General features: G+C 50.7%; 1 protein-coding gene across 8 annotated transcripts in view; it reads right to left on the bottom strand.

Moving 5' to 3' along the window:
* Positions 1-1,126: 1,126 nt before the first annotated feature.
* Positions 1,127-26,813, bottom strand: part of TBC1D16 (TBC1 domain family member 16) — a 48,825-nt gene continuing 23,138 nt past the window's right edge. For 5 of the 8 annotated variants that reach the window (XM_030534026.1, XM_030534027.1, XM_030534030.1 and 2 more), the window contains exons 4-12: positions 10,492-10,689; positions 9,504-9,651; positions 8,112-8,279; positions 7,303-7,451; positions 6,749-6,883; positions 5,441-5,627; positions 4,138-4,317; positions 2,762-2,908; positions 1,127-1,897 (exon numbers count right to left, since the gene is read on the bottom strand). In XM_030534026.1, coding sequence (XP_030389886.1) covers positions 1,652-1,897; positions 2,762-2,908; positions 4,138-4,317; positions 5,441-5,627; positions 6,749-6,883; positions 7,303-7,451; positions 8,112-8,279; positions 9,504-9,651; positions 10,492-10,689 — 1,558 coding nt within the window. In that variant the 3' untranslated portion in view covers positions 1,127-1,651. Of the gene's footprint in view, positions 1,898-2,761; positions 2,909-4,137; positions 4,845-5,440; positions 5,628-6,748; positions 6,884-7,302; positions 7,452-8,111; positions 8,280-9,503; positions 9,652-10,491; positions 10,690-26,813 lie in introns of those variants that run through there. The other 3 variants (XM_030534031.1, XM_030534033.1, XM_030534032.1) reach the window with 3 other exon arrangements.

Raw genomic sequence — 26,813 nt, 5'->3', positions numbered from 1 at the left:
CGAGCACACCTGGGAACTGACGCTGCCCCAAGCAGGATTCAAACAGGATCTCTGTAGCAAACACAATGGAAAGAATTGCTTGTCATGTGAGTGTGTCACTGCTGCAGCCCCACAGGGACCCAGCCTGGAGGATAGGAGTTTGCCACACCTGTGTCAATATGCATCACAAAATAAATTAACGTAGGGAAAACCCCCACACACAACAGGAAAAGCCTAGAAATCAAAATGGTCTCCCTGTTCCGCACCCTGCCAGACCACTTACCAGCCCAGCTCAGTGACACAGCAGAGACTGTGTGCTACAATGGAGGGGAAGAGATAGCAACTAGGAAAAAAGTCAAAGCCTTCAGACCGAGGTACGCAAGTAGTGACGTGCTTGGAAGGCGGGAGCCCCATGTAACCTGTCCCCACACCGGGACTCTCCTTACACTCCCAGGTTAGGCACTCTCCCTTGTCTCTTTGGCACACATTTCTACAGAGGCCACATTGTAACCCCCAGTACGTACTTTTGGAAGTATCCAGTGGATTTGCTAAGGACCTCCCAGGTGCCCCGCTCCATCCCAGTGTCTCCAGCTGACACACAGATTTTGGAGAGTGAGACTGGAGAAACTTGCTCCCCACTCAAAAACTGAATTGAAAACTGATGGCAAAGACAGACCTGAGCACAGGCCGCTGCACTGCAGTTTGTTTCACTTTTCACTCTGAAGAAACAGAGTACCTCACGTGCACCAGTTGGTGTGCAAAACGCCCACCTAGAGAGGGTGTTGCAGCCCACAGTGATGACCGGGATATGGACATAAAACACTTGGGGGGTTCAGAAGCACATCAGCCCACCTGGAAACCTGAAGATACCTGGGGCCAGACACACTGGAAACAGATGTTTAAAAAACAATGTCTCTTGTCTGCAGCTATCAGAACGAGGAAGTTTTGCTGAAGAATGTGATGGACAAGGAAGTGAACCCTTGGAAAGAGGACTGTGACATACTCAGAATATGGACAAACAGTGCTTGCAAGACCTACCGCAGTGCGGATTCAGGACAGATGGAAGATCACACAAGTTTGCCTTTGCACAGAAAGATCTCTGGGTGACTGGTCCCACAACACTGATCAATGAAATGCCTACCCCACAACCCAAAAGTTTGCAATTTTATTTTTCGGCAGATATATTCAAAGTGATCATCATGGATTTAAACAGAAGACACTCAGTTGTGTGTTTTGGTTGAAGCAAAGTATGTATGTTCAGGATGGAGGGATGTCCGAGTGAGGTCTCACCAGGGCTCTGCTCTCGCTACTCTTCCCACAAATGTTGCTGGTTGCACTCGGTTCTCTTTAACGTTCTGGTTTCCTAGCAGTGAGTAAGTTCTTGGCTGCTAGCGATTCTGATCCAATGGGCAGAGCCCTGGGAATCTATAAATACTTCACATTCTGCACATAAAACCAAACCTAACAAAGAGACACACAGACACTGTTCCTGGTTTAAGCGTCATTCGGGTTCCAGGACTCACTGAAACGGAATTTGCTTCCTGTTGTGAAGTATCTCCATTCTCCTCCCATCTGCCTTCTCAGGAGTCTTGATCAACTTCCACTTCATTTTTTCTTTCAATGTACTCAACCAAGCCCATTTCTCCCACTGCCACCCCACCTTCAGCGGGAGCTATTTGCGGAAAGTGAAGACCTCCCGTGTTTTCAGTCCCCTCTTGCCTTCAGTTCCTGGTTTGGGAGAAGGCACTTCCACCATCCCCCCGTAAGGGCAGCTCTCAGATTCAGGGTGGTGTCCAGAACACTCCACAGCAGGGATGTAGCCACTGTCCCACATGCCAGTCCCACACAGCTTACACAGGTCATGCAGGCTACAGGGGATCCGGGGTAACAGGCGAAACTGATAAAGCAAACTCCTAGCCTGGCATGGGAGAGAAGAAGGATATAACCCGTTAGGAATACAGCCAGAGCTTGGGCTGCCCAATGGCCCATCCTGTGTAACACTCACATAAAGCTACACTGGAAGTGTTAAGTATTTTCAAGATCTACAATAACCAGGCCATGAGAGGAACACAAATCCTAGGCTCATGCATAAAAACTAAATGAGGCTTAGGGAGAGTTTCCAGCCTGGGAATTCAGGATTTGTCAGCAGCACCAGGCCCCTGGCCCCAGATGCTGAAATATTGTTGTTAATCACAGAACTGCAGTGCCAAGACTCCTTCATACTGCCTGCCACCCTGCCTCAGCCCTGCGCGGAAGGATGCTAAGGTAAGTAGGAACGTCAGACTCCCCAGCTTATTTACTCCCCGGCCTTTCTGCTGAAGCTGCCAACAGCAGGGGCCGGGGGAAGGAAAGGGTAATTAGTCCCAATTGTGTTGCTGTTTACTGATCACTAGGAACTGCCCTGACCCCATCCTCCCTGCCCCCCCCCACCAGTGTCATGTGATCTGCAGTCACTCCTGGACTGGGAGCCAGAACACCAAGATGAGCAGCAGGGCCCCCATTTCTACACCCTTGAGTTTGTGTTAATTACACTCTCTTGTACAGGGCTGTTGACTCAAAGACCCCCTGAAACAATCACTGGACTCCCAAACAAGTGCAGCCGAAGGATGGACTCCAAGCTAACCCCACCATCCCACCTTCAACATCTGCAAGTACTGCAGGGCAAGCGAGTGGAAGGACATTAGGGAACGGAAGAGAGCTATAGTGTCAACCCATGGTGCTCCCGAAAGGCTGGCGTCTCTGTGGCTGCTGGTTCAGCTGATGTCAGCACGTTGGCATTTACCTTCCTGAGTACAAGTTCCCCATTCATGTGCATGGCCAGGTTACTGAAATGCAGCAGCATCTGGTCAGTGGCCAGCTGCTGCTCAATGACATCATCGCCGTAAATCACCACGATGGCCACACAGATAAAGAGGTGGAAATAGTCCGTCTGCAAGGAGAAAGCAGGAGTTGGGGATTACAGGAGAGGAAAGCAGAGGACTGGCTAGACTAGAGCTCCCACCAGCTCCGCACGGAGAGATTCCTCTTTCCCAAATGAGCACTGCTTGCTCTCATGCTTGCTCCAGTTCCGGCTAGGGCACATCCAAATGGGGGAGCAGTCGGAGGACCCTGCACTGTAACTGAGTCACTCACGTCTGCTACCTTCAAAGGACAGAGGCAAAGTTTGGACCACGCTTTTCAGAAGTGCCCAGCTGGACATATCATCTGGGGGCCGGATCATCAGAGGAGGGGTTCTCTGCCCCTTCTGATGAGTCAGGCCCCATTACAGTGTCTCGAGAAAAGCACTTGGAAGCTCAGGCATCCAAAATCACTAGTCGTTTGTACAAGTTTGGGCCTTAAAGCTCACTTATTTTCTGCACAGAGGGAAGGGGGAAGACTATAACACGGACCACTGAGAGGTAATACGGGGTGACAGTCAGATGACTGCACCAGCCAACCAGCACCCAACAAGCCCCACAGTCCTGATGCTAGGAGTGAGTCCCGTGGAGTTGTCACCACTCTGTCACCTCTTGCCTGGCGAGTTCTCTTCCAGACGGCAGGTGACAGCCCAGGAGGAACAGTCCCCTAGGGCAGATACTCCCCTAACCCCCCCATCCCACATGCATGCCCTGCCCCTGCCCCTCCCCCTGGCAGGTAAATACAGTCATGCGGCCTGCTGAAGAAACCAGTCCAGCTGTCAGTGTCCTGGCTCCCAGGACAGGGACAGAGGGGAGCTCAGTTTCATGCTCTCCCTGCCACTGGGTTCTCTGGCTAGTCTTGCAGGAAGCCAGGCACCAGGCTTTGCAAATCCTCAGAGCCGCAATTCAGGACTGCAGCCGAACTGTCAGCCAAGCAGTGACCCTTCAAACTGATCAGTTGTGACAGCAGCAGGACCAGCCCACGAACACAGCAACGAGTCAATCAGGCTGCAGTCTGCTTTCATTTAAGTTACTTTTGAGGCAAGCGGCAGGGGCGCACCCCAACGGATTGTCAGGACTGGAAAATCATGCTTGAAGTGTGTCACAGTCAGATGGGGGAGGGGGAGTGGAAGGGAGGCTGGATACCTGCAGCCACACCTCCACTGGCTCCTTTTCTGCACAGCGTCTAGCACGCCAGCAGTACTCAGCAAGGGGACCACTCCCGTCCATTATGTCCTGCCCCCATCCTCTGTGCTCTAACCTGGTAGTGAGCCCAGCACGCTTCCCACATGCGCAAAGCCTCAGCATCCGGAAACTCGCGTTTAAAACAGAGGAGGATCCACCGATGACAGAAAAGCATCTGCAAGCCATCCTCCCCCAGGGAGACGAGGTGCTGATAGAAGTGCAGGTGCATGAGCCGCAACAGCTCTCTTAGGTACATCTGAAAACACATGTCGTCACTCAGCGAAGCCACCACCTGTGGCCAGACTTGCTTATGCCATCAGTGGAGACAGGGCCCTGAGGCCACTGTGGAAGTTTAGGAAGGAAGAGCAGAGAGAAGAAAATCTCCATGACAGGTTTTATCTTAATGATGCTAATGAAAAGGAAGCCTGGGAGCTTGGAGCTGGAAACTCAGGAAGGAGGGGCTGGTTTTGGTAGCTTCTTTTAGCTGAGACTAAACGCTGACAAAGTTACTTTGCAAAATTAACCCATTCAGCATGTCAGTGAACCCTGGAGCTGTACAGTAACAAGTCACATGTCCCGAGTCACTTTCAGAGAAGTTTGGCACAGTGAGATGGAAGCTGAATGGTGCCATGGTGACCAGAATGTCACTCCTTGGGTTTGGGAGAGAAATGGTGGGACTGCCCAGGACACTAACCAGAAAGGATTCAGCATTCCCTCTGCAGTCAGAGGTGTCCGGAGGCTCTCGTTCTCAAAATGAACCATTATACAGATTAGGCCCAACACCTAGATTTTTGTAAAATAAAATAATAATAATAATAATAATAATAATAATCAAAAAAAAAAAAAAGGTTTTTATACAACCTTCAAGTTAAAAGAAATGTTTTCCTGGCAGATTTAAAACAAGTTGCCAGTGAGAAAGTTTGCAATTTGCACTGAATCTTTCTTCTGCCATGTTTGAAACCTGAATGCTGCAGAATTATGTTACCATCACAGAACCAGGAAGTGAAGCTGACTGGTGGTTTTCCATTGTCCAAGCTGAGTGAAGTGCAAAGGGTAAGCGACCAGTAGCCCCCAGAGCAGAGTATGTTAGAATGTAAAAGATAAATTAAGAACCATTTATGGTTTATAGGGAATCTGGGATTTTAAAAATATTTTTTATCTGACAACATCCTGTTAATAGTTGCCACAAACTCAGCTCAGTTCCCCCAGGGCACCAGTCACCCTCTGTGCATTTACTCTCCCTGGAATATAGCTTGGCATGCTGGGAGCCACAGTAGCTGCCTAGCTAATGGGCTTTGTGTATTTGTTTTATGGTATTTTTTGAGGAGGCTGAGAGGACGTTCAGAAAGGGAACAAAGAGCCCACTGCTCAGAGCTCACCAGTTGTTTCTCCATATCTTCATCCCGGGGGGAACTGATGAAGATAGTGTTCTGCATCAAACCCACGAAGCACCAGAAAGTGTCTGACTCATCCAGGACCTCTGCCAGAACGGGGGCAACCAGGTCAGACATCCCCTGGGAGTAGCCAATGGTAGGGTTATACACTGCATAGTTCAGCAAGATTCTCCTGGAGGAGACATTCAATAGGAGAGGGTGAGATCCAGGGGGTGCCAGTCACAGCTGACCTCCGTCACCTTCCCCTCTCTACTCCCCACCCCACATATGGAGTCAGAAAAGATGTAAAAGATCAATGAATCTCTTGCCGTTTAAGGCCATAACTGGAATCTGGAAAACAAGTGACTTTAGCAGTGCTACAAGACATGGCATCCCATACAGATGCATCTAATTGTGTCTGGGGGGTGCTTTTCTAGTGAAAGCACCATGTCTAGGGCACAGATCTAGGGGATTAGGTTATCTTGGGCTGGTTCAGAAGAGGTCTCTGGTTAGCGGACAGGATTCTGAATGGTACACAGTAATCAGAGATCAGAATCTAGGCAGAACTCATTGACCCCCATTTCCCAAGCTGGGGGCTGGTGACATTAGAGAGGCGGGACAGAGGAGAGGCGCATTCAGGATGTGGAAAGCAACATGAAGTGGCTCCTGGCCTGGCTCCAAGAAAACTCCAGCAGACAGAGACCCCTTGCCCCACGCAGCTGCGGGGTGACAGAGAACGGGAGCATGAGAGCATACGTGTGGAGCAACAATGTGAAAGAGAGAAGGTCAGAACAACAGAGGAACCCGGGGGGCAAGGGTGCCCCCATGCCCATCTGCGATGCTCAGTTCCACTGTGTTCAGGGGTGGCATACACAGGGCCACATGCCCATGCTCAGGTACTAGAGTGCTCAGCCTTCCACCTTGTCAGTGGGAAGCTGGGCACTGCACACAACCTGCTACCCACAAAAATCCAATCTCCTGTCACACTCCAGCAGCAGCAACTCAATTCCCAGCCTGCCTTCACTGTTCAGCTCCCACCTCTTGGTTTCTCTCTCCAAATGGGTCTAGGCAGGGTCAGCACAGCCAGAAAGAGGTGGGGAGGGGAGGGGAAGCAGGGACAGGGCCGAATGGGGCCCCATGTGCATTACTGGGGGAAGGCTGCCCTACGCATGGTATCCCTGAGCACTCCCAAGGCAGGTGCTTCGAAGCTGCTCCCCCTAGGCTAAAGAACTCCTTATAGAGTTTTCCCTATATTCAGTGATTCCTCGCTTAGGGTGCTGGGGAAAGATATTGTCCAGCTTAAAGCGGCATCACCTCATGGTTTCCACATTTGGGTTGTCCTCGCCACGGAAGAACTGGTTGCTGCGGTCAGTCCTCACCACGTCTTTGTCAACCGTGAACTGTACATTACGCCAAAACTCTTTTTGTTCATCTGGAGTCATCGAAAGTCTGAAAATTAAGCAGCAACTGAGTGCACCAGACAGCCACAAATGAACAAGGAACAAAGGGCCCAATCTGGAAAGACTCTGGGCATTACACTGGGGGCAGAGACCAAACCCTCCCTCTCCAGACATCTCTCACCATTGCCAAGTCTGCCTGGAGCAGCTGCTCACCTGAGCAATGCCCAGGCAATTACAACTGCCGCTTTGGGCAAGCTTGCGTCAAAGAATTCGAATGACCTGACACGAATGAGATGGCACCAGCTCCATGTGCTCAGAAAGTGAACCATGGCAGAGAAGTTCCCTTTATCCATCACTCTTAGTCATGCCTCCCTAGCAGGGCAGGGCTGTCATTCAGTATTGCTACATTTTTGATCAGGATCAGAGAGATGAGATGAGGAGAGTAAGGTGGGACCTCTCCCTGGTCACCTCTTCTGCTGGATCTCAAAGTATTCCCTCCTCTTCTGCACCCTCAGCGCCTCCCTCTCCTCCGACGTGGACTCGTGGCTGTAGTACCGCAGCATGAAGGGCCAGACCTCACCTCGGATAGACACATCAATCCCGCCAAAGAAAATGGCCTGGAGGAAGGTGCAAAAGTGGCAACAAATACACTTTTTAGATTTCCAAACACTGCATCGAGAAACCACCAGACCTTGCACTGAGGAAAGAGCACCAAAGCCGCCAGACTAGTGATGCCTTGATTCAAACTCCTGCAATTTGCACATGTTTAGAGGGAAAGCATTGGCCTTCTATTCCCATACGAGACACAAATCGGGCTCATTTCAATATCAATACCCCACCCCCGGAGCAGCTCTACGATTAACGTGTCACTCTCATGTCATGGCTTAATCCCCAATCCTGGAGACGTTGCATTTCTCTGCACACTTTTCTCTAAGGAGCTGGACACAGTACTCCCCTAAACTTTTTACACAGGAGCCTTGATTGCTGACTTTGGTTTGTTCACTCTGCATTGTACAAGCACATCTGGGATTGGACACTAGTCCACTTATTCCAGCAGGCAGAAGGCAGAGGCAGGACAGCAAACCCTCTCTGCTCAGAAAGATGTTCCACTCTTTTGCCTCAAGCTGACCTGATTGTAGTCCCAGCGAGATCTCCAACCAAGCACCATAAATAATAGTCTCATAGTATAAAGACAACCAGCGCCTGCCACAGCACGAAGCAAACTGCTTCAGCTTCTACCTGGGGCCTTTTCCTTGAAGAAAAGAGCAAGCCCTCACCTTGCGCAGCTTGTACTCCTCTTCCACCTGTCCAGATTCATTCAGGTGATTGAGCCAGGCAGTGACATCGAGACGCTTGTACGTGTTCTCCTCTGGATGTGTCTCGGAGGACGGCAGCTTGGGGCGGCGGATTGAGAACTGCATGCATGTCTTTTCATCAGTAAGCTGCTGAATGGGAGACAGAACAGCAGCAAAGTTCCTGAACCAACTGCTTTTAAAGCAGGAGACCCAGTTAGCACAGCTCCCTTAGGATTAAGAGCCAAGGCCCAACGTGCAGGAGGGAGGGAAAGGTTTCTGTGGAACACCAGCCATTAAAACAGCAAGAGTAATTGGAGCCATTAAAAATCAGAGCGTCACAAAACAGCTTCCCTTAGAAAACCAGTTTCTTTCCACTCCTCCCCCAACCGTATCCCAAATTAATGCTCCTTACAGCAAAACTTCACTCTGCCAGGAATGGCTGCGATAAATTACATATGATTGGCCAGACAAAGGACTGCTGTTAGGCAAGCCAGAACTGCACTGCCAGGCTCTCGCTAAGGGCACTCATGATCCCAGTGCGAAACTGCAGCTGACATTTAATTTAAAAATCAAAGGTTGCTCACTGCAAAAGTGAGCCCATGCTACTGTAATAAGGAAAGCAGCAGGGGGCTCAGTGAGAAGGAAGGAATTTAAAAATCACTTTCTAATAAGCACATACACTATCTTAAATGGATAATTAAAGCGCTCTTATCACATTTGTATGTAGATTGAGCAAAATATGGCAAGGTGACTTGTCAAAACATTATTTTCAAATTCAGCGTGCCAGGCTTCACAAAATGGATGGGAAATGCACAGAACTGCAGATCGAATACTGCTAATTTCCCCGCCATCTAGCGGCCTAACACCACCAGCCCCTCTAGCTATGGCCTCTAGCAAAGCAGACACCTAAGCAAGCCTTTTGGATAATCATTCCCCCTCTCCACAGGAGTGGCAGAAATGTGAGAGAACAGACAGGTGCATCAGAGAGTGGCCATTTGGTCTGCACTTTTTTAATAATAATAATAATAATTGAGATATACCTATCTCATAGAACTGGAAGAGACTCTGAAAGGTCATTGAGTCCAGCCCCCTGCCTTCACTAGCAGGACCAAGTACTGATTTTGCCCCAGATCCCTAAGTGGCCCCCTCAAGGATTGAACTCACAACCCTGGGTTTAGCAGGCCAATGCTCAAACCACTGAGCTATTCCTCCCCCTTTCATTTCCTAAAATTGTCCAAGTATGCCAGAAAGCAACAATGGGTTTGTGACATTAATACACCACTTTCAGCCCACCCCTGCCTGAAAACGGAGGTCTCACAGATAGACCTTCCATCTTTTGGGACATCTCTGCCTCACTAGGCTTTGCTCGGTTACCTGATCTTTGAGATGGGTCTCCGTGCAGTATTTCCATTGCTGAAACACCTCAGACAGTTTATCCAGGCCACCATGGTGAAAGTGGAAGATCTTGTATTGACTCTCCCTGCTAGCAACAACCAACTGCCCACTGGTGCATGCCTCATCGCTGAAGGGCAATCAAAGGGGGAGAACAAATGCACATTTAAGAGCTGGTTTTATGCCCATGGAGAACTTGGGGTGAGGGTGGACAGCAGGCTAGACTAGAAAACAACACAGAGAAATGAGAGAGAAGAGCACACACACCCAGTTGCCTCTTGCTGACGGAGTCAGAATGTTTCTGCAGCATAGGGAATGAGGTTTCACATGGCCCCAGTGACAGCAGGGGATGTTCTGTGCCATCGCCCCTTAAAGAGTGACTCTGTCTATACGCAGTAGCATTGCTCCCAACCCTTCCCGTTCCAGTTCAAAACACTTTGACTACATAAAGGAACTAAATTCCTGCCAGGTGCTAGAGGACAGAACCCAGTCTAGCAACACTCAGACGGTATGCACAGAGCTGCTGTTCCTAGGGATGGGGGAATGCTTGCAAATGACAGCCTCTGAGGGTCCAATATAAAGGGCTTGGGGAGAAGAAAGCCATGCAGAAGAGGGAAGGGAAGTGAGAGCACAGAGGAGATGGGGGAGGGGAGGTGCTGAAGAGACAGCTGCTCCCTCACTCTCAAGCTATTCTTGATCTTCTGTAGACAGGTACGACCAGCACTGGGCACCTTCAAAGATTTCCTAAAGGGCCAGAAAGGATTCTGCATGGAGGGAAGCTAGTTCAGCAGGCTGCCACTTGGATTCAGATGGAGAACACTGCTGGAGAAAGACTCCAGAAGAAACTTTCTGAAACAATTGGTCTCCAGACAACCTAGCTCCCACTACCCTGACAAGTCACACACACACACGTCACTGTGACAGGCGGAGGCAACAACAAGGACAGAATATCTAGAACTACATTTCTTACCTAAAGAAAAGGCGAAGGGACCTCATTTGTCCAAGGTCCACTCTGAAGACCCCACAGATCTGCTCTAGGGCAAACACCTTCTGCTGTTCATCCCATCTGGTGTTCTGAGCTTGCCTGTTATTCTCCTGGAATTGGGCACTGGTGTCAAGGCTGGAAGTGGAGCTGTTCGAGCAGGTCGTGTGATTGTCACATGTCTCCCTACACAACAGAGAGGATGTTAACCAGAGATCTAGGTTCTGCAATCACTTTCTATAAGGTGCCACAGGATTCTTTGCTGCTTTTACAATCACTTGACAGTAACTTCAGTCTCTCCTGGCACACAAATTGCTTTTGCTAACAGAGCTATGAAGTGAGAACACCATGCAGTTCTGAGAAATCACTAAGTGTTACTCCAAACAGAATGGATTTTAAAATGCATCATCCAGAAGATCACTCCCAGGAGAGCCACCCTACTTGCAGCCAGCGCTCAAAGAGCATGTAGGCTTTGGAAGGTGGTGGAGACTGTCCATGTCTTCCAGGAATACAGCAGTATTGAATGGCAAAATTAAGATAGAGGCTTAACCCTTTGAGATGGAGGCAGTTCAAACCCCTTGGAGGGAAACCCTGCCTGTTCTCTGCGGAGAGGCAGATGTCTATCGTAGCATGATAGGTGCAGTTTGTAGAGCCAATCCAGGGGCACTTTTCTCCCCTCCCCACCATGTGTCATGGAACTCAGATCTGCAAGCGCCCCTCATACCACTGTGCAAGGCGGCTGATGGCTTCCCTGTTTTTCCATCCCAGGTAAGAGGGGCATAGATGCTTGGCAGGTGACTGCAGCAGCTGCACTAGCACAGAGCGGATAAGGGATGAGGGGGAAGGACATTTTGCCCCACAGCCCTAGAGAATTCCTCAGTGTCCAGCTGCTCAGGGCCCTGACTGGGACAGGATCTGTGGGCACACTGAGAAGGCATCACTGACTGAAGACCTCATTTGTTATGTTTTTTCTGTAGTCAGAATGATGAAGGAAAATAAAAGTAACGAATGCATACAACTCTGGGGCAATGATTTACAAGGGGCCCCCCAAGCCTAGTTTCATGTATGCAGACTTTGGAAAATGGTTTCCACATCCATGCTTGACTCTTTGGCTAGTGAAGTGGCTAGTGAAGCCTTTTAACCCAATGCCTAGTGGAGAAAGCGAGTCAGACTATGCTTTCTCACAAGCTAAGAGGCTAGCTGGGGCAACAATATATTTGGCCTAAAGGATAGCTTGGGTTTAGATTAACTATCCCCCACCCCCAACAAAAAACATCACGGCTCTGGGAATTAAGTGAATCTGAAGCTGTGACCCCTTGGCTCTTAAAAAGGCCAATACATCTGAACAGTCTTTGAGGGAGCCCTGAATGGGTTCCACTGTGAAATCATGGTTTGCAAAACAAGGCAAGTGGCAGGTATAAAGCAAGCCCCCTGCCATGCCACTTAATGCAATGTTTTCTAATCCGCTTATCTAACAATGTAGGCGCTGAACGCTGAAAAAATCACACACTCAGCATGCCTCTGCAGTACATCCCATCAGTCAGCTTCCCAAGCTCAGCTCCATCAGACAAGCCTTATTGTCACCAACCACCGGTTCAGGTCGCTGCAATCCAATGCACAGGTCTTTGGACATCTCAGTTAGTTGTGGGTTAAATTTTGAACAGAGTCCTAATGAGCAGCCTGGTTCAACTGTATGGCTCGAAACCTCAGTGCCCACACAGCTTCTTCGCTCCTCTTGTATTTAAACAAGGCTACAGAATAAAATCTGTTCTATCTTAGCCAGACAAGTGAGCTTTCCTACTTAAAGGCATCTGGCTCCTTCCAGTGTTACCTAAAAGTAGAGACAGTTACCTTTGTTGCAAGCAGCTTTCCCTGATTTAACAGTATTTGGTTTTGTGAAAATCCAGTGTTATTTTATGTTATATATCTGTTGCATGGACTGCTTCCCAGAAATACCATACCACACATTAATGCAAAGAAGTCCTGGTGTAAGACACCCTGCACTGGAGTGCCTGCAACAAGCAGCTGGTGTTTATGGAGCAACTCAGTTAAAGCTACAGCTGATTACATAGGCTTTTCCAGGAAGAAATGAGACAAAGCAGTTTAAAAATTAAGCAGAGCTAACCATGTGGTCTGAAACCCTTGCAAAGATTGCAAGTTACCTGTACTATTCAAAACCGGCTGTGACAGAGATCCAATTAACTGCTCCCAAACTTAGCACCTGGAGACTTTAGTTGCAAATATAGCTATTGACACCACCACATTTTCTGGCATGTCAGCAGAACATACCACTACTCACCGTCCTGTAAAGCACTCAGACACCGACAGCATAGTGTGATAAAAATACAGATTTATTTCTGTTGTGCTAACACCCGAAGTTCCTAACCAGGATCAGGGCCCCACTGTGCAAGGCCTTGCACAAACACACAGTTCATAAGCTCTTTGAGGCAGGAGCTAACTTGAAGATGTAACAAGCGTAACAGAGAGGGAAGGGTGACAGAGGTTACAGTCAGAGGTGAAAAAAAGCCGGTACGGAGGACTGGTAAGAAAAGGAGACTGGCTAAGGGAGGGAGAAGCCTGCCCCCTGCATAAAAATAGTTTAAACTCAGCTGTTCCCTGAATGGTTCAGCCCTTGGGGTTAGGAGTGGCTTCTGGCATTCTTGTTAATTTCACTCACAGTAGCTGGGGGGAGTGGGGAGGGTGTGTTTGACCATGGCAGGAGCAGTCCCTGTCTGCCCCCAGGATGAGGGGATCTTGTCTCCAATACTAATATACACGACAAATACAAGCATTTGCTGCACAGCTTAAATCCAGAGCTAATACAAGCAGGTGGAAGGGGAAAACTCACTGTCACATTGGTTTCTCATCTCCTCCCTCCCCCTCCTCCAGCCAGGCTGCAGACAAGGCTCTGCATCCCCCCTCCCCTGCCCACCCTCAGCAGGGGTTCTCCTCTAGGCTCTAGCTTGCAGTAGGGACACTGGCTGAGATGCCTGCTGCTGCTGCCTGCATAAGAACAGTGTGTGACCATGGCAGGGGCAGTTCTGTTCTGCCCCCGGGGATGAGGAGATCTCCTATACATAAAAAACACAATCAAAATCAGGAACCATTTCCAAATCTATCCCATTCCCTCCCCAGCAGAGGATCATGGTTGTGATGTCCAAACTGCTTTCAGATCCTCTTTGAAATGTTACTGAACTGCGCAGGGAACAGCTGAGTTTAAACTGTTCTTATGCGGGAGGTAAGCTTCTCCCTCCCTCAGCCAGTCTCCCTGCTCCCTGTTGCAAGCTAGAGGGAGGCCCCTGCAGCTGCTGCTCAGTGCCAGGCAGGGAGAAAGCATGGAGCCTAGTGTCCGCAGCCTGGCTGGAGGAGGAGGGAGACACGGAGAAAAATGTGACAGTGAGTTTTCACTTTTTCAGGCTTATTCAAACAGTGAAGTTTTATTACAGACAGTACTGGTAGTAGTAATAGTAACTTTATTTTCTCTATCCATGTCATGCAATGGGAGGGATCCATGAAGTACGTAGGAGAGGTGGGTTGCTTGTGATTGGACCATATGGGTAAGAAATGTAAATTACTTTCGCCCCTGCCCAAATCCCAGGGCTCCCAGCCGCCTCTGCAGCTGGTAGCTCCGGGGGTGATTTAAAGCGCCCGGCTCCTAGCTTCAGCCAAATCCCCTAGCCCTTTAAATCCTGATTTAAAAGCCCTGAGATTTAAAGGCCCCACCTCTTCTGATAGAGGCCACGCTTCTTCCAGTTGAGGCCCCTCCCCCTCCGCAGGACTCTGGAGTACCAGCAAGACCTTTAAGTTACTTTCACCCCTGGTTACAGTAATATGATTGTGTGGTTACAGAGGCTGACACAATGCACCACTGGATTCCAGTCTATTCTCTTGTTACAACCAGTCTCTGGATGGCTGGTTTCTTGTAGGCGTCCAACCTATCCCCACCCCTCTAGCCTGAAACTTTCCTTGTAGAGTGTCAGCTTCAAACATGAGGGGAGTATCATGACAGATGAGTGTCTGGTGGCAGGTCTGAGTAAAACCACTTCCACCAAGAGCCCCAATTCCCACCAAGGTGTCTGGTGGCTCTGTCTACTGGCTCCCCTCTCCCTTCCCAGCCTGCTCTCTGGGTCCTTCTAATGAGGTGAAGAATCTCGTGGCAGGATCATTGGCTGCAGTGTCTACGGTACATATAGTTGCATATCATCCTACTACTAGTAATAGCACCAAGACATCCTGAACCAACTTCCAAAGACTGGCTGTAGTAACTCTCAAGCCCAGGTGAAATGGCCTCAGACATCAGGAACCCAAGAGCAATTTTTCTGATAAAACGTGTCTTTTATGAATGATACAGTGGCAAGTTGGTGAAAATTGTTAATGAAATTATAAATGCAAGATATGCAGTGGGGACAGATTAGTAATCAGAAATGAAACAGACCTGACTTCATACTTTTGCTTGTTGGGAGTGGTACTCAGAGGAAGGACTCCAGAACTCTGATGGGCACACTGTTCTGGGAATGCTAAAACAACTGTCACAAAACTCTCTCACTAAAACAGAGCCACAAGATGGTGTCTCCACAATTTTTTTAAAATTCATTCAGACCTGGTTGGCAGGGAGTAGTAACTAGGTTAAAACCTGCACTAAGGTCACTCTTAGGCTGATAAGATCTGGAACAGATCCAAAAAGCTTCGCATAATCTTAAAATACTTGTGCAGATTCAGTTCACACTGATCTCTGCAAATGGTTAAAATAAATAAATACTTTATTTACTGCAATTTCTTAACTTTATGTCAAAATAAACATACAGACACACAAGGACACATATGTGAGCATGTGGGGGAAAGCAGACTGTCAGTCTCTCACTCACTAGGTAAATCCGCATTGTCTTTGGTAGAGACTTCATAAGACATCACAGCAAAGTGCTCAAATGCCAAGGTGGATTTTCTGAAACCTTGTTCCATAAGCTTTCCATTGATCTGTTTGCTTTCGAAACATAAATTTCCCCACACTGAACTGCGCTAAATGCTATTTAGTAGCTAATTAACTTTCTGTGCTGGAAACCTCCTGTCATTGCACTTCTTTCACCTTTTTAGCCTTTGTCCTCGAGGGAGCCGAAGCTGTCCTACGGCATTTGTTCTGCTCAGGCCTAGCTTACAAGCGTAAGTTCTTTCCCGACAAGAAAGGCTGCCAATCACAGCTGCAGAGGTCAGCAGAGACCAAGTTGGAGCACTGCACTACTGACAAACCGGCTTTGCTTAGCACAGCATAAAGGGAAAATAAATGATTATGAAAAATAATTTTTCCCATTGAAACCCAGTGATAGGGAGTGGATTCAACAACACTAATAATAACACAGCTTTTTAAAAACAGGTTCAGAGCATGAGCTGTTTGTATTTTGACTTCACTGGCATCAGCTCATCACTAAACAGGGAGAGAAATGGAGAATGATGCCTTGCAACTAGCACTTGTGTAAGTGGCGATCACTTCATCTGCAGACCACAGGAGAAGGCTGCAGCTTTTACAGTCTCCCTTCCATTTCCTCTGCCCACGAGACACTAAGGCTAGGTCTACACTGGCAACTGAATGACAAATGGTTTGTCATTCAGAGGTGCTAAACCCTCTCTGATCCCCAAAGGACAATGGCAAGTATCAGTGTGAACACTGCGTTGTTGGCAGGAGCGCTCTTCTCTCGACAACACAAACGCCATTCGTTGGGGGTGGTATTTTGTCAGCAAAAGTGGCGACAAACAGCGGCTACACTGCCTGACTTCTAGCGACACAGCCGTGTAGTGCAGACAAAGCCTAGCAGTAAGAGCAGGGATGGGGTTTGGCCTTAGTGTTAAACATCCCGAATGCAAGCATGACAGCGTGTCAGTGCAGTGCAGTGCAGCAAAAATGACTAAAGGAAACCTGACTGTGCCACTCTACCTTCTGATCAGCACAATATGTTTGTTCCTGAGGAGCGAAGATCAAACAATTTGGTTTGGTCTAAGTGCATGTTTCTCTCCAGCAGCTTTTCCTCTCTGAACACCCAGAATGCCCAGAGCTTGGGAGAACACACACTGCAGCCAGTGCTTTCTCACCCAGAATCTTTTTATGTAAAAGCAAATCTGTAAGGCTGAGAAAGCAGCTCCCTCCACAGCAGTACAGGGTGCTCCTTTCCTGCCCGAGCTCAATAGAAACAGTTGAGCAAGAGGGCTAACTACACTGGAGGCTTTGTTGCCTACTAATTCTTAGTGTGATGACATAGTAGTGACCTGGAGGGAAGCGGAGCAGTTTGGGCTGGCAATAAGGGCATTATGAGACCAGCCGGGTGATCTTCAAGAGGGCTCCTAGCTACTATACAATAAACAAAAGGAAGGCAAAAAACTGACAATTCTTGAGTTAATGGTTTTGAATTTAAATGGGAAGGAAAAGCCATCAGGAGTCTCTAGTGGATCCAATCAAATTGCAGAATTTAATATACACATACAAACTCTTAAATACAAGTAATCTCTTCCAAAGATCAGACTGATAAACAGGTGAAGCCTGCTTAGGTAAAACCAAAGCAAAGGCCATGTCTACATCTAAAATTTTGCAGCGCTGGTTGTTACAGCTGTATTAGTACAGCTGTATAGGGCCAGCGCTGCAGAGTGGCCACACTTACAGCAACCAGCGCTGCAAGTAGTGTTAGATGTGGCCACACTGCAGCGCTGTTGGGCGGCTTCAAGGGGGGTTCCGGGACCGAGAGAGCAAACCGGGAAAGGAAACCAGCTTCGCCGCGGTTTGCTCTCTCGGTCCCGGAGCCAGCCAGCAAACCGCAGGGAAGGAGACCTGCTTGCTCGGGGTTCCGGGACCGAGAGAGCAAACCGGGAACGCCGCGGTTTGCTCTCTCGGTCCCGGAGCCAGCCAGCAAACCGCGGGGAAGGAGACCTGCTTGCTCGGGGTTCCGGGACCGAGAGAGCAAACCGGGAACGCCGCGGTTTGCTCTCTCGGTCCCGGAGCCAGCCAGCAAACCGCGGGGAAGGAGACCTGCTTGCTCGGGGTTCCGGGACCGAGAGAGCAAACCGGGAACGCCGCGGTTTGCTCTCTCGGTCCCGGAGCCAGCCAGCAAACCGCGGGGAAGGAGACCTGCTTGCTCGGGGTTCCGGGACCGAGAGAGCAAACCGGGAACGCCGCGGTTTGCTCTCTCGGTCCCGGAGCCAGCCAGCAAACCGCGGGGAAGGAGACCTGCTTGCTCGGGGTTCCGGGACCGAGAGAGCAAACCGGGAACGCCGCGGTTTGCTCTCTCGGTCCCGGAGCCAGCCAGCAAACCGCGGGGAAGGAGACCTGCTTGCTCGGGGTTCCGGGACCGAGAGAGCAAACCGGGAACGCCGCGGTTTGCTCTCTCGGTCCCGGAGCCAGCCAGCAAACCGCGGGGAAGGAGACCTGCTTGCTCGGGGTTCCGGGACCGAGAGAGCAAACCGCGGCGAAGCTGGTTTCCTTTCCCGGTTTGCTCTCTCGGTCCCGGAACCCCGAGCAAGCAGGTCTCCTTCCCCGCGGTTTGCTGGCTGGCTCCGGGACCGAGAGAGCAAACCGCGGCGTTCCCGGTTTGCTCTCTCGGTCCCGGAACCCCGAGCAAGCAGGTCTCCTTCCCCGCGGTTTGCTGGCTGGCTCCGGGACCGAGAGAGCAAACCGGGAAAGGAAACCAGCTTGATTACCAGAGGCTTCCTCCTTCCACGGAGGTCAAGAAAAGCGCTGGTGAGTGTCTACATTGCATTACCAGCGCTGGATCACCAGCGCTGGATCCTCTACACCCGAGACAAAACGGGAGTACGGCCAGCGCTGCAAACAGGGAGTTGCAGCGCTGGTGATGCCCTGCAGATGTGGACACTCTCAAAGTTGCAGCGCTGTAACTCCCTCACCAGCGCTGCAACTTTCTGATGTAGACAAGCCCAAAGACTTTCTCCATGGTGGGTAATAGCGGCAGGGCTAACAGTTTGATGCTTAGGAATAAAAAACATACAGTACCTGAAAAACCAAACATAACAAATCATTTATGCCATTCAGTGATGTAAACTTTACCTTTGTTTTAAAGGGAAGTACTTCAAAAGCTGAATGACAGATTCATACAGACATTTCATACAGAGCAGAGGCACCTCAGGCCAGGGCTTTAACTCATTAATAAATTAACCAAAATGTAACACAAAGTTCCTGAGATGGAAACAGTGATTTCTCAGCAAAGCCCAAAGAATGTTTACCTTTCAGCCTACAGCAGCCTGGAAAAGGGGAGTGTTCTTGGGATTATTATTTTTTTAAATCAATGGATTATTCTGGTGTTGGTTTTTTTCCACAGTTCCATCCAGGCAAAAATAAAACTGTCGACTAACTATGCTAATTACAAACAAGCCTTCAAAACCCCAGCCCCTTGAAAGCCCCGAAGATTATCTTTGTTCTTATATTCTTGGCTCCAAGCAATGAAATGGGAATTCAGAAGGACTTTCTACTGACAGACCAACTCTCTAGGCTCTGTGCTGCTGCTGCTACCCAGAAGTTAGCACAGCTAGCATCACCTAGAGAGAATCTTACTGCCATTACAAAACTATGTTAGAGACTTCCCAGGGGGAAAAGTTTCTCTGAGGTGGCAGAAAAAGGGAGGGGGGGAGAGGACAGCTGACTAAAAGGTTGCTGTGGAGGGCTATTGTAAGTGCTTAATATTGTTATTATTGCAAGGACTAGCCAAGGTGATAGCTACATAGATTCCTTTGCATACCACTGCAGCTGTACATTTAGAAAGAACCCTTGTTCTGAGGAAAAGCAATCCTTCCTCACAAGACAGAGGACCTGCAAGACCAGTTTATCTCCAGTCTGGATTAGGGTTTCTGGGTGTTACCATAACACAACTAACAAACAATCATAATACCACCAATTACCTGGAAAAACTCATTTTATTGTAAGGCCTCTTACAACAAGCTGGTACAGCTGTCCTTTCCTCTAATCCCAACTAGCAGGCTCGGCTTCTCAAAGCACATCCTTGTGGGATCCAACAGCACCATATGGTTTCCTCTCCTCCTATGGGCAACTGCGCACATGGCCCCACTGGATCCCTCAAGGGGATCCAGTTTTGCCCCTTTTGCTGTCAAGCATGGATCTGCTTTATTAAGGGGTACTCTACACACGGTTTTTGTACTGCTCTATCGGTTTAGAAACAGATATAGTTAAAGTGGTGCAGTTCCCTAGTGTGGATGAAGTTATAGCAGTATGCAAGTGCTTATAACTTATTCTCATAATGACAATGTGTTTCTAAGCCAGTATAGTTATAGCAGCACAAAAACTGTATGTAGACAAGCCTGAAGTTTCATTAGCTAAAGTGGGATACCAGCTATGACTCCTACAGACTAGCTGTTTGTTGAAGAAAGCACTCATGGAGTGAATGGCTTGGAGTCCAGAAGAAAAGACGGTTACTCACCTTTGTAACTGTTGTTCTTCGAGATGTGTTGCTCATATCCATTCCAGTTAGGTGTGTGCGCCACGCATGCACATTCGTCGGAAAACTTTTACCCTAGCAACACAGTGGGCCGGCAGGTCGCCCCCTAGAGTGGCGCCGTCATGGTGCTCGATATACCCCTGCCGGCCCACTCACTCCTCAGTTCCTTCTTGCCGACTACTCCGACAGTGGGGAAGGAGGGCGGGTGTGGAATGGATATGAGCAACACATCTCGAAGAACAGCAGTTACAAAGGTGAGTAACCGTCTTTTCTTCTTCGAGTGATTGCTCATATCCATTCCAGTTAGGTGAATCCCAAGCCTTACGTAGGTGGTGGGGTCGGAGTGAAATGTGGCAGAATGAAAACTGCTGAGCCAGAGGCTACAGCATCTCTTGACTGTTGAACCAGGGCATACTGCGAAGCAAAGGTATGGACCGAGGACCAATGGAGCTGCGCGACAGATCTCGTGGGTAGGAACACGAGCCAGCAAGGCGGCAGATGAAGCCTGAGCCCTGGTAGAATGCACGGTGATGTGGCTTGGGGAAATATGAGCCAAATCATAACAAGTGCGGATGTACGCCATCACCCAAGATGAGATCCTCTGAGAGGAAAACAAGCAAGCCCTCCCTTTGGTCTGCTACCGTGACAGAGCTGGGGCACCTTACGAAATGGTTCTGTCAGCGCAATATAAATGCGAGCACTCCACAGATGTCCAAGGAGTGCAATGGTTGCGCCCATTGCGTTGAGCTGTGGGTAACATGAAAGGCCGAAACCACCTTAGGGAGGAAAGCCGGGTGCGGTCATAACTGCACCTTGTCTTTGTGAAACCTAGTGTACGGCGGAACCACCGTAAGAGCTCTGAGCTCGGAGACCCGTCTGGCCGATGTAACAGCTACGAGGAAAGTTGTCGTCCAAGACAGGTATAGCAGAGGGCCGGTCGCGAACGGCTCGAATGGGGGAGACATAAATCTGGTTAAAACTAGGTTGAGGTCCCAGGTTGGGGCTGGGCGGCGCACCCGAGGGTGCAAGCGCTCCAAGCCCTTGAGGGACCTCGAACCCATAGAGTGTGAGAACATGGAACGTCCACCTTAGCCTGGCTGGAAGGTAGAGATGGCTGCCGAGTGTACCCTCAGCGATGATACCGCCAGGTCCTGCCGCTGAAGGCCAGAGGCAGGCCAAATAGAGGGGATCGAGACCTCAGTAGGAGCAAGATCGAGCGTATTGCAGCTGTAGAAGAAACGCTTCCACTCGGCCCGGTACGTTGACCAAGTGGAAGGCTTCCTGTCACCCCGGCTCAGTTACGCAGCAGCCACACCGTGAGGCGAAGAGGCTTCAGGTCCGGGTGACGAAGCCTGTCGTTGCCCTGAGTGATGAGGTCTCGGTGGGGTGGCAGGGTAATTGGGTCGGTTATTGACAGGCCGAGCAACGTGGTATATCAGTGCTGCCTGGACCACTCTGGAGTGATCATGATGATGCGCGCTCTGCCCCTGCGGAGTTTGAGCAGGACCTAATGAACCAGTGGGAACAGTGGGAAGGCATAAAGGAGTTGGCCTTTCCACGGCATCAGGAATGCGTCCAAGATCGATCCCGAGGAGAGACCTTGGAAGGAGCAGAACATCTGGCATTTTCTGCTCTCGCGGTGAGCGAACAGGTCTATGTGAGGAAACATCTCCACTTCTGGAAAGCAGAACACCTCACATGGGGCAGAGTGATCACTCGTAAGACAGGAAAGACCTGCTGAGTCAAAGCGCCAAGACGTTCCGAACGCCTGGGAGAAAGGACATCACCAGCTCCATCGAGTGGGCCATGCAAAAGTCCCGGAAATGGATGGCCTCCTGACAAAAGGGGGGAGGACCATGTCCCTCCCTGGTTATTTATGAAGCACATGGCCGTTGTGTTGGCTGTAAACACCGAGATACCACGGCCTCGCAGCTGCCACTGAAACCCCTGGCACACCAGGCGGACTACTCTCATTTTTGGGGCATTGATGTGGAATGCCAGCTCCCGAGAAGACCAAAGGCCTTAAGCTCGGAGGTGACCATGAGCACTCGAGCAGAGAGATGACGCGTCCGTCGTCAGGGGCAGTGAGGGCTGGGGCGGATGGAACCACATCCCTGCCCACACCAGGGAGGGAGTTAGCCACCACTCTAGGGAGCCTAAGGTGCTCGAGGGAACGGTGACTACCATGACCATTGGCTCCCTGTCCGGGTGGTACGCCGAGGTGAGCCGGACTTGGAGAGGACGGAGGCGGAGCTTGGCGTGTTTGGTTACAAACTTGCGGGCAGCCATGGACCCAGGAGACTGAGACAAGTACGAGCCGAGGTCGTTGGGAAAGCCTGCAGACCTCGGATGATTGTTGCCATCGCCTAAAACCGCAGTTGTGATAAGCAGGCTCCGGCTAGGTAGGAGACCAGGATAGCCCCTAGGAAGTCCAACCTCTGCGTGGGAACCAGAGTGGATTGCTCTATAGTAATCATCAGGCCTAGACCCGTGAATAAGACTGTGACGATGCCCACGTGCTGAGTGGTTTGTGTCTCGGAGTCTCCTCGGATAAGCGAATCGTCCAGATACGGAAAAACGCATATCCGACATCAGCCAAGGTAGGCGGCGACTATGGCCGTAAACCAGAAGTACTGACGGTTGGCTAGAAAGCGGAGGTATCTCCTGTGCGGAGGGAAGATGGCGTTGCGAAAGTACGCGTCCTTCATATCCAGGGCAGCATAGTAGCCCCCAGGAGGCAAGGATGGAATAATGGTTCCCAGGGATACCATGCGGAACTTCAACCTTATCCTAAACTGGTTGAGTCCGTGCAGGACTAGGAAGGTCTGAGACCTCCGTTCGAGTGGGGGATTAGGGCATAACGGGAGTAAACCCCCTTGCCCCTTTCGTCAGTCGGCGTCTGCACCTCTTGTACGAGGAATTGCTCGTGAGAGGGGTCCCTGAAGGGGGACAGGGCTGGAACAAATTAGAGGTGGTACCTATGCTCCACCATGAGCAGGACCCAGCGATCTGAAATTAACTGGGGCCACGCCAGGAGAAAGCGGGATTGGGATCCCGGCCTGTGACTGGTACACCGCCCTCAGGCGCACCTTGGAAGGTTCGTCTTTGGTCCCAGTGGTAATTGCGAGGGACCTTGACCTTGGCTCGTTAGGGGTCCTGACGTTCGTCTGCGACCACCTTGGCCTCGCCGTTTGCCAAAGTCCTGTCTCTGGCTAGGCACAGAGTATGGCGGCTGGGGACAGAAAGGCCTGCGTTTGGTCGCTGGCATATGCATGCTGAGAGAGCGCATTAGGACCCTATTGTCCATCAGGCTTCGCAGCTTGGGGCTGTCTTTGCCGCAAAGAGGCCTTTACCAACAAAGGGTAAATCCTGAATGGCATACTGCAGCTCCGGACGGAGGTTTGAAACCTGAAGCCATGAGATGCACCTCATGGCGACACCAAAGGCCAGAGTCCTGGCTGCTGAGTCTGCTGCGTCCAACGAGGCCTAGAGGGATGCTCTGGGTACCTTTTTCCCCCATCCTCCAAGACGGCAGCGAACTCTTGGCGGGAGTTTTGAGGGAGAAACTCCATAAACTAAACTACCTTCACCCAGGTGCTATAATTATAGCAGCTAAGCAAGGCTTGTTGCTTTGCTACCCAGAGCTGCAGGGCCTCTACAGAGTACACCTGGCGGCCAAGCAGGTTCATTCGCCAAGCCTCCTTCGGTTTTGGGGCTGGCGCCCGCTGGCCATACCAATACCTCTCCTTAACAGACTGAAAGACTAGTGAGCAGAGAGGAGAGCGGACAGATGAGTAGTCGTACCCCTTAGAGGGCACCATAGCGGGTCGTCTACCTCTGGGACCTCCTCCACCTCAGGCTGTCGGGGGGCGTATCAGAATCGTGGTCCTGAGCATAAGATCTGCGCATGTGGGATGACACGGATGCGTGTCCGGATGACCATGGCGGTACTAAAAAAAAGGCACGGGCAGAGTCTCTGACTCTATCGGACCTTGCTCAACTCGGCACCGGGGACCGGCACCGGGAGGCGTACCGGTACCTGGAACGAGATCCAGACCTGCAACCAGAACGGTGCCGGGAGGTCGACCAAGATCTCGAGGCTCGGGGAGAGGCTACAGGAGTCAAGGTACCTGTCGCGGTGCCGGGAGTCGGAACGGTGCCGATAGCGGGTCGGCGAACGGGATACCGACCGGTGCAGTGAGTGCGACCAGTACCGATGAGGAAAACAGCACCGGGAATGCAAGTGGTGTCGGGTGTGCCGACAGGACCTGGAGTGTCTGCAGGACCGTGATCATGAACGGTGCCGCTCTGCTGTGCTGACAGAGGACGGTCATATGAAGAGACTGTATTACCCGCACCGGCGGTGCCGAGGTCAGGCAGCATCGACTCTGTCATGGCAATGAGATCCCTCGCCGTTGGTAATGTCTCCGGCGTGGAGGGAACAGCAGGCTCAACCACAGTGCATACTGAGGAGCTGTCAGGCACCGGATTCGACGGCCCTCGTGGGACCGGGATCGACGGTACCGAGGTCGTCAGAGCTTTGGTAGGTGTCGGTGCCGGGCGATCCGACTTAGACGAGCTCTCTGGCTGCGGTGCAGTTGGCACGGAAGCAGCAGGAGCAGTAAGCTCAACCACGGTGCGCGCCGGGGAGCTGTCAGGCACTGGATTCAATGGCCCTGGGGGACTGGAATCGACGGTGCCGATGTCATCGGTGCCTCTGCAGGTGTCGGTGCCGGGCGATCCGACTTAGACGAGCTCTCTGGCTGCGATGCAGGTGGCACGGAAGCAGCAGGAGCAGGGGGCTCAACCACGGCGCGTGCCGGGGAGCCGTCAGGCACCAGCAGGAATCGTAGGCTCTCTCAACCTCGGAGGAAGGGAGCGGTGCCGAGTCGACTTCGGTGCCGGCGACGGCCGGTGCCGAAAGGCCTTGGCAGTACCGGCGGGGTCCGGTGCCGAGGAGGCGCTTCTGCCAGCTGCTTGATCATCGCTCGGCGCCAAAGGTGGAGGGGTAAGTGAAAGTCCCGCTCCTTTTTGTTCTCGGCTTAAAAGCCTTGCAAATGGGGCACTTAGCTGTCAAGTGTGATTCCCTGAGGCACTTCAAACAGGAGTCGTGTGGATCTCCCTTCGGCATCGGCTTCTGGCAGGCCGAGCCCATTTTAAAACCCGGTGAGCAGTGCATGGGCTCCGGCACCGGGTTCATGGAAGGGGCTACTTCCTGAACCCCGCTATTACTAAACTAACTATGTTAGCAAAGAAAAAACGTATAACTATACAAACATATATATAAAAGGATTATAACTGCATAACTATATACGAGAACTACGAGTAGCTAGGGAAGTGGAGGTCAACTAAGCCGCGCTCCACTGTTCCAATGACCGACACGGGCGGTAAGAAGGAACTGAGGAGCGGGTGGGCCGGCAGGGGTATATATCGAGCACCATGACGGCGCCACTCTAGGGGGCGACCTGCCGGCCCACTGAGTTGCTAGGGTAAAAGTTTTCCGACTAAAGTGCACGCGCGGCGCACACACCTAACTGGAATGGATATGAGCAATCACTCGAAGAAGAACTGCACATCTCCCTGAGCCTGAGGAAGTGGGAATGTTCTTGCTGTGTTATTTGAATACTGAGTGGGGAGTATTGACCTGGGAAGGTTGCTGGGGAGTTTTGCTGGGACTGCCTTTGGGGAAGGGGGATACCTGAACATGTAACCTGAGAACCCAGGAGAGGGGTTGGAGGCCAGGTGACACCTCTGCTGGGGGAAACTGGACAAAGGACACAAAGGCTGGGGGAGGAGCTGGGGGGAGGCTGAGTGAGAGGCTAGGGGGAGTTTCAGTTTGGAGCTGGCTGGGAAATGGAGAGGGGTCCCTCGACGGGGCTTGGCCTTCCCAGCGGGGCTGTGGCCTCCCTGGGGCCCCCAGATGGACCTAACTAAAGGGGGGTCCTGTTGTCTGTACCGGCAAGAATTGTTTTGGACTGTGTTCCTGTTGCCTAAATAAACTTTCTGTTTTACTGGCTGGCTGAGAGCCACGGTGAATCGCAGGAAGCCAGGGGTGCAGTGCCTTGACTCCCCCACACTCCGTGACAGCCTGTTCAGATGCTTACGGGAAACCACCATCTCTTTTGCCCCCGGGGAAAGGTTATTTTGCCAGAAGGCAATGCAGGACAAGCAAAGCTCCTTAAGTGGTTCTCACTTCCTAGGATATGCCAAACATGTGGGAAAGGTACCTGTCGCTCAGAGGACATGGGGCTTTAGAACACAAATACTGGGACTCAGCATTTCAGTTGTACTATGGAAGTGAATAATTTGGTCATTTGTTCACATAACGTTGTCTAGCCAAAGTGGCGGTTTCTACTCAGGACTGGAATAGCAGCAGGTGCCGCACATCAGACGTGAGGAGAAAGAGCTGCACTTTAAGACCAGTACAGAATATTCAAAATGCACCCTGGTACCTAAATGCATATCTAACACTCCTAACAGCCAGGACCTTTAGATGCGTCATGTGTGTCCTCCCACTGTGCCTTATGGGAGAGAAAGGAAGTAAATGTTTTCCCCTTGTCCTTGATCTGAAAGCAGCCACATGCTCCAGATCTCTCAGTCCTGGTTTCTCAGAAGGGGAAAGGTCAGAGACCACGTCCCCCAAGATGTGGTCCTGCAGCAGCAGCACCATGCTAGACACCTTATGCAAGGTTTACTTTGATCCACCAAGAGATGGCGTGTGCAGGTGATCTTCCTGAGAGAGCCAGGGCCAGCTCTCTGCATTAGTTTGAAGGTGGACGTGAGCAGCAGTGATGATTACACAGACAGTGTGACATGACGTTCCTCCAGCTGCTGAGAACAAAGGTAAGCAGCAGGCTGGAAGGTAGC

This window comes from Gopherus evgoodei, chromosome 15, assembly GCF_007399415.2.
Source record: "Gopherus evgoodei ecotype Sinaloan lineage chromosome 15, rGopEvg1_v1.p, whole genome shotgun sequence".
NCBI classification, from domain to species: domain Eukaryota; kingdom Metazoa; phylum Chordata; order Testudines; family Testudinidae; genus Gopherus; species Gopherus evgoodei.
This window is presented reverse-complemented; position numbering and strand designations above follow the sequence as displayed.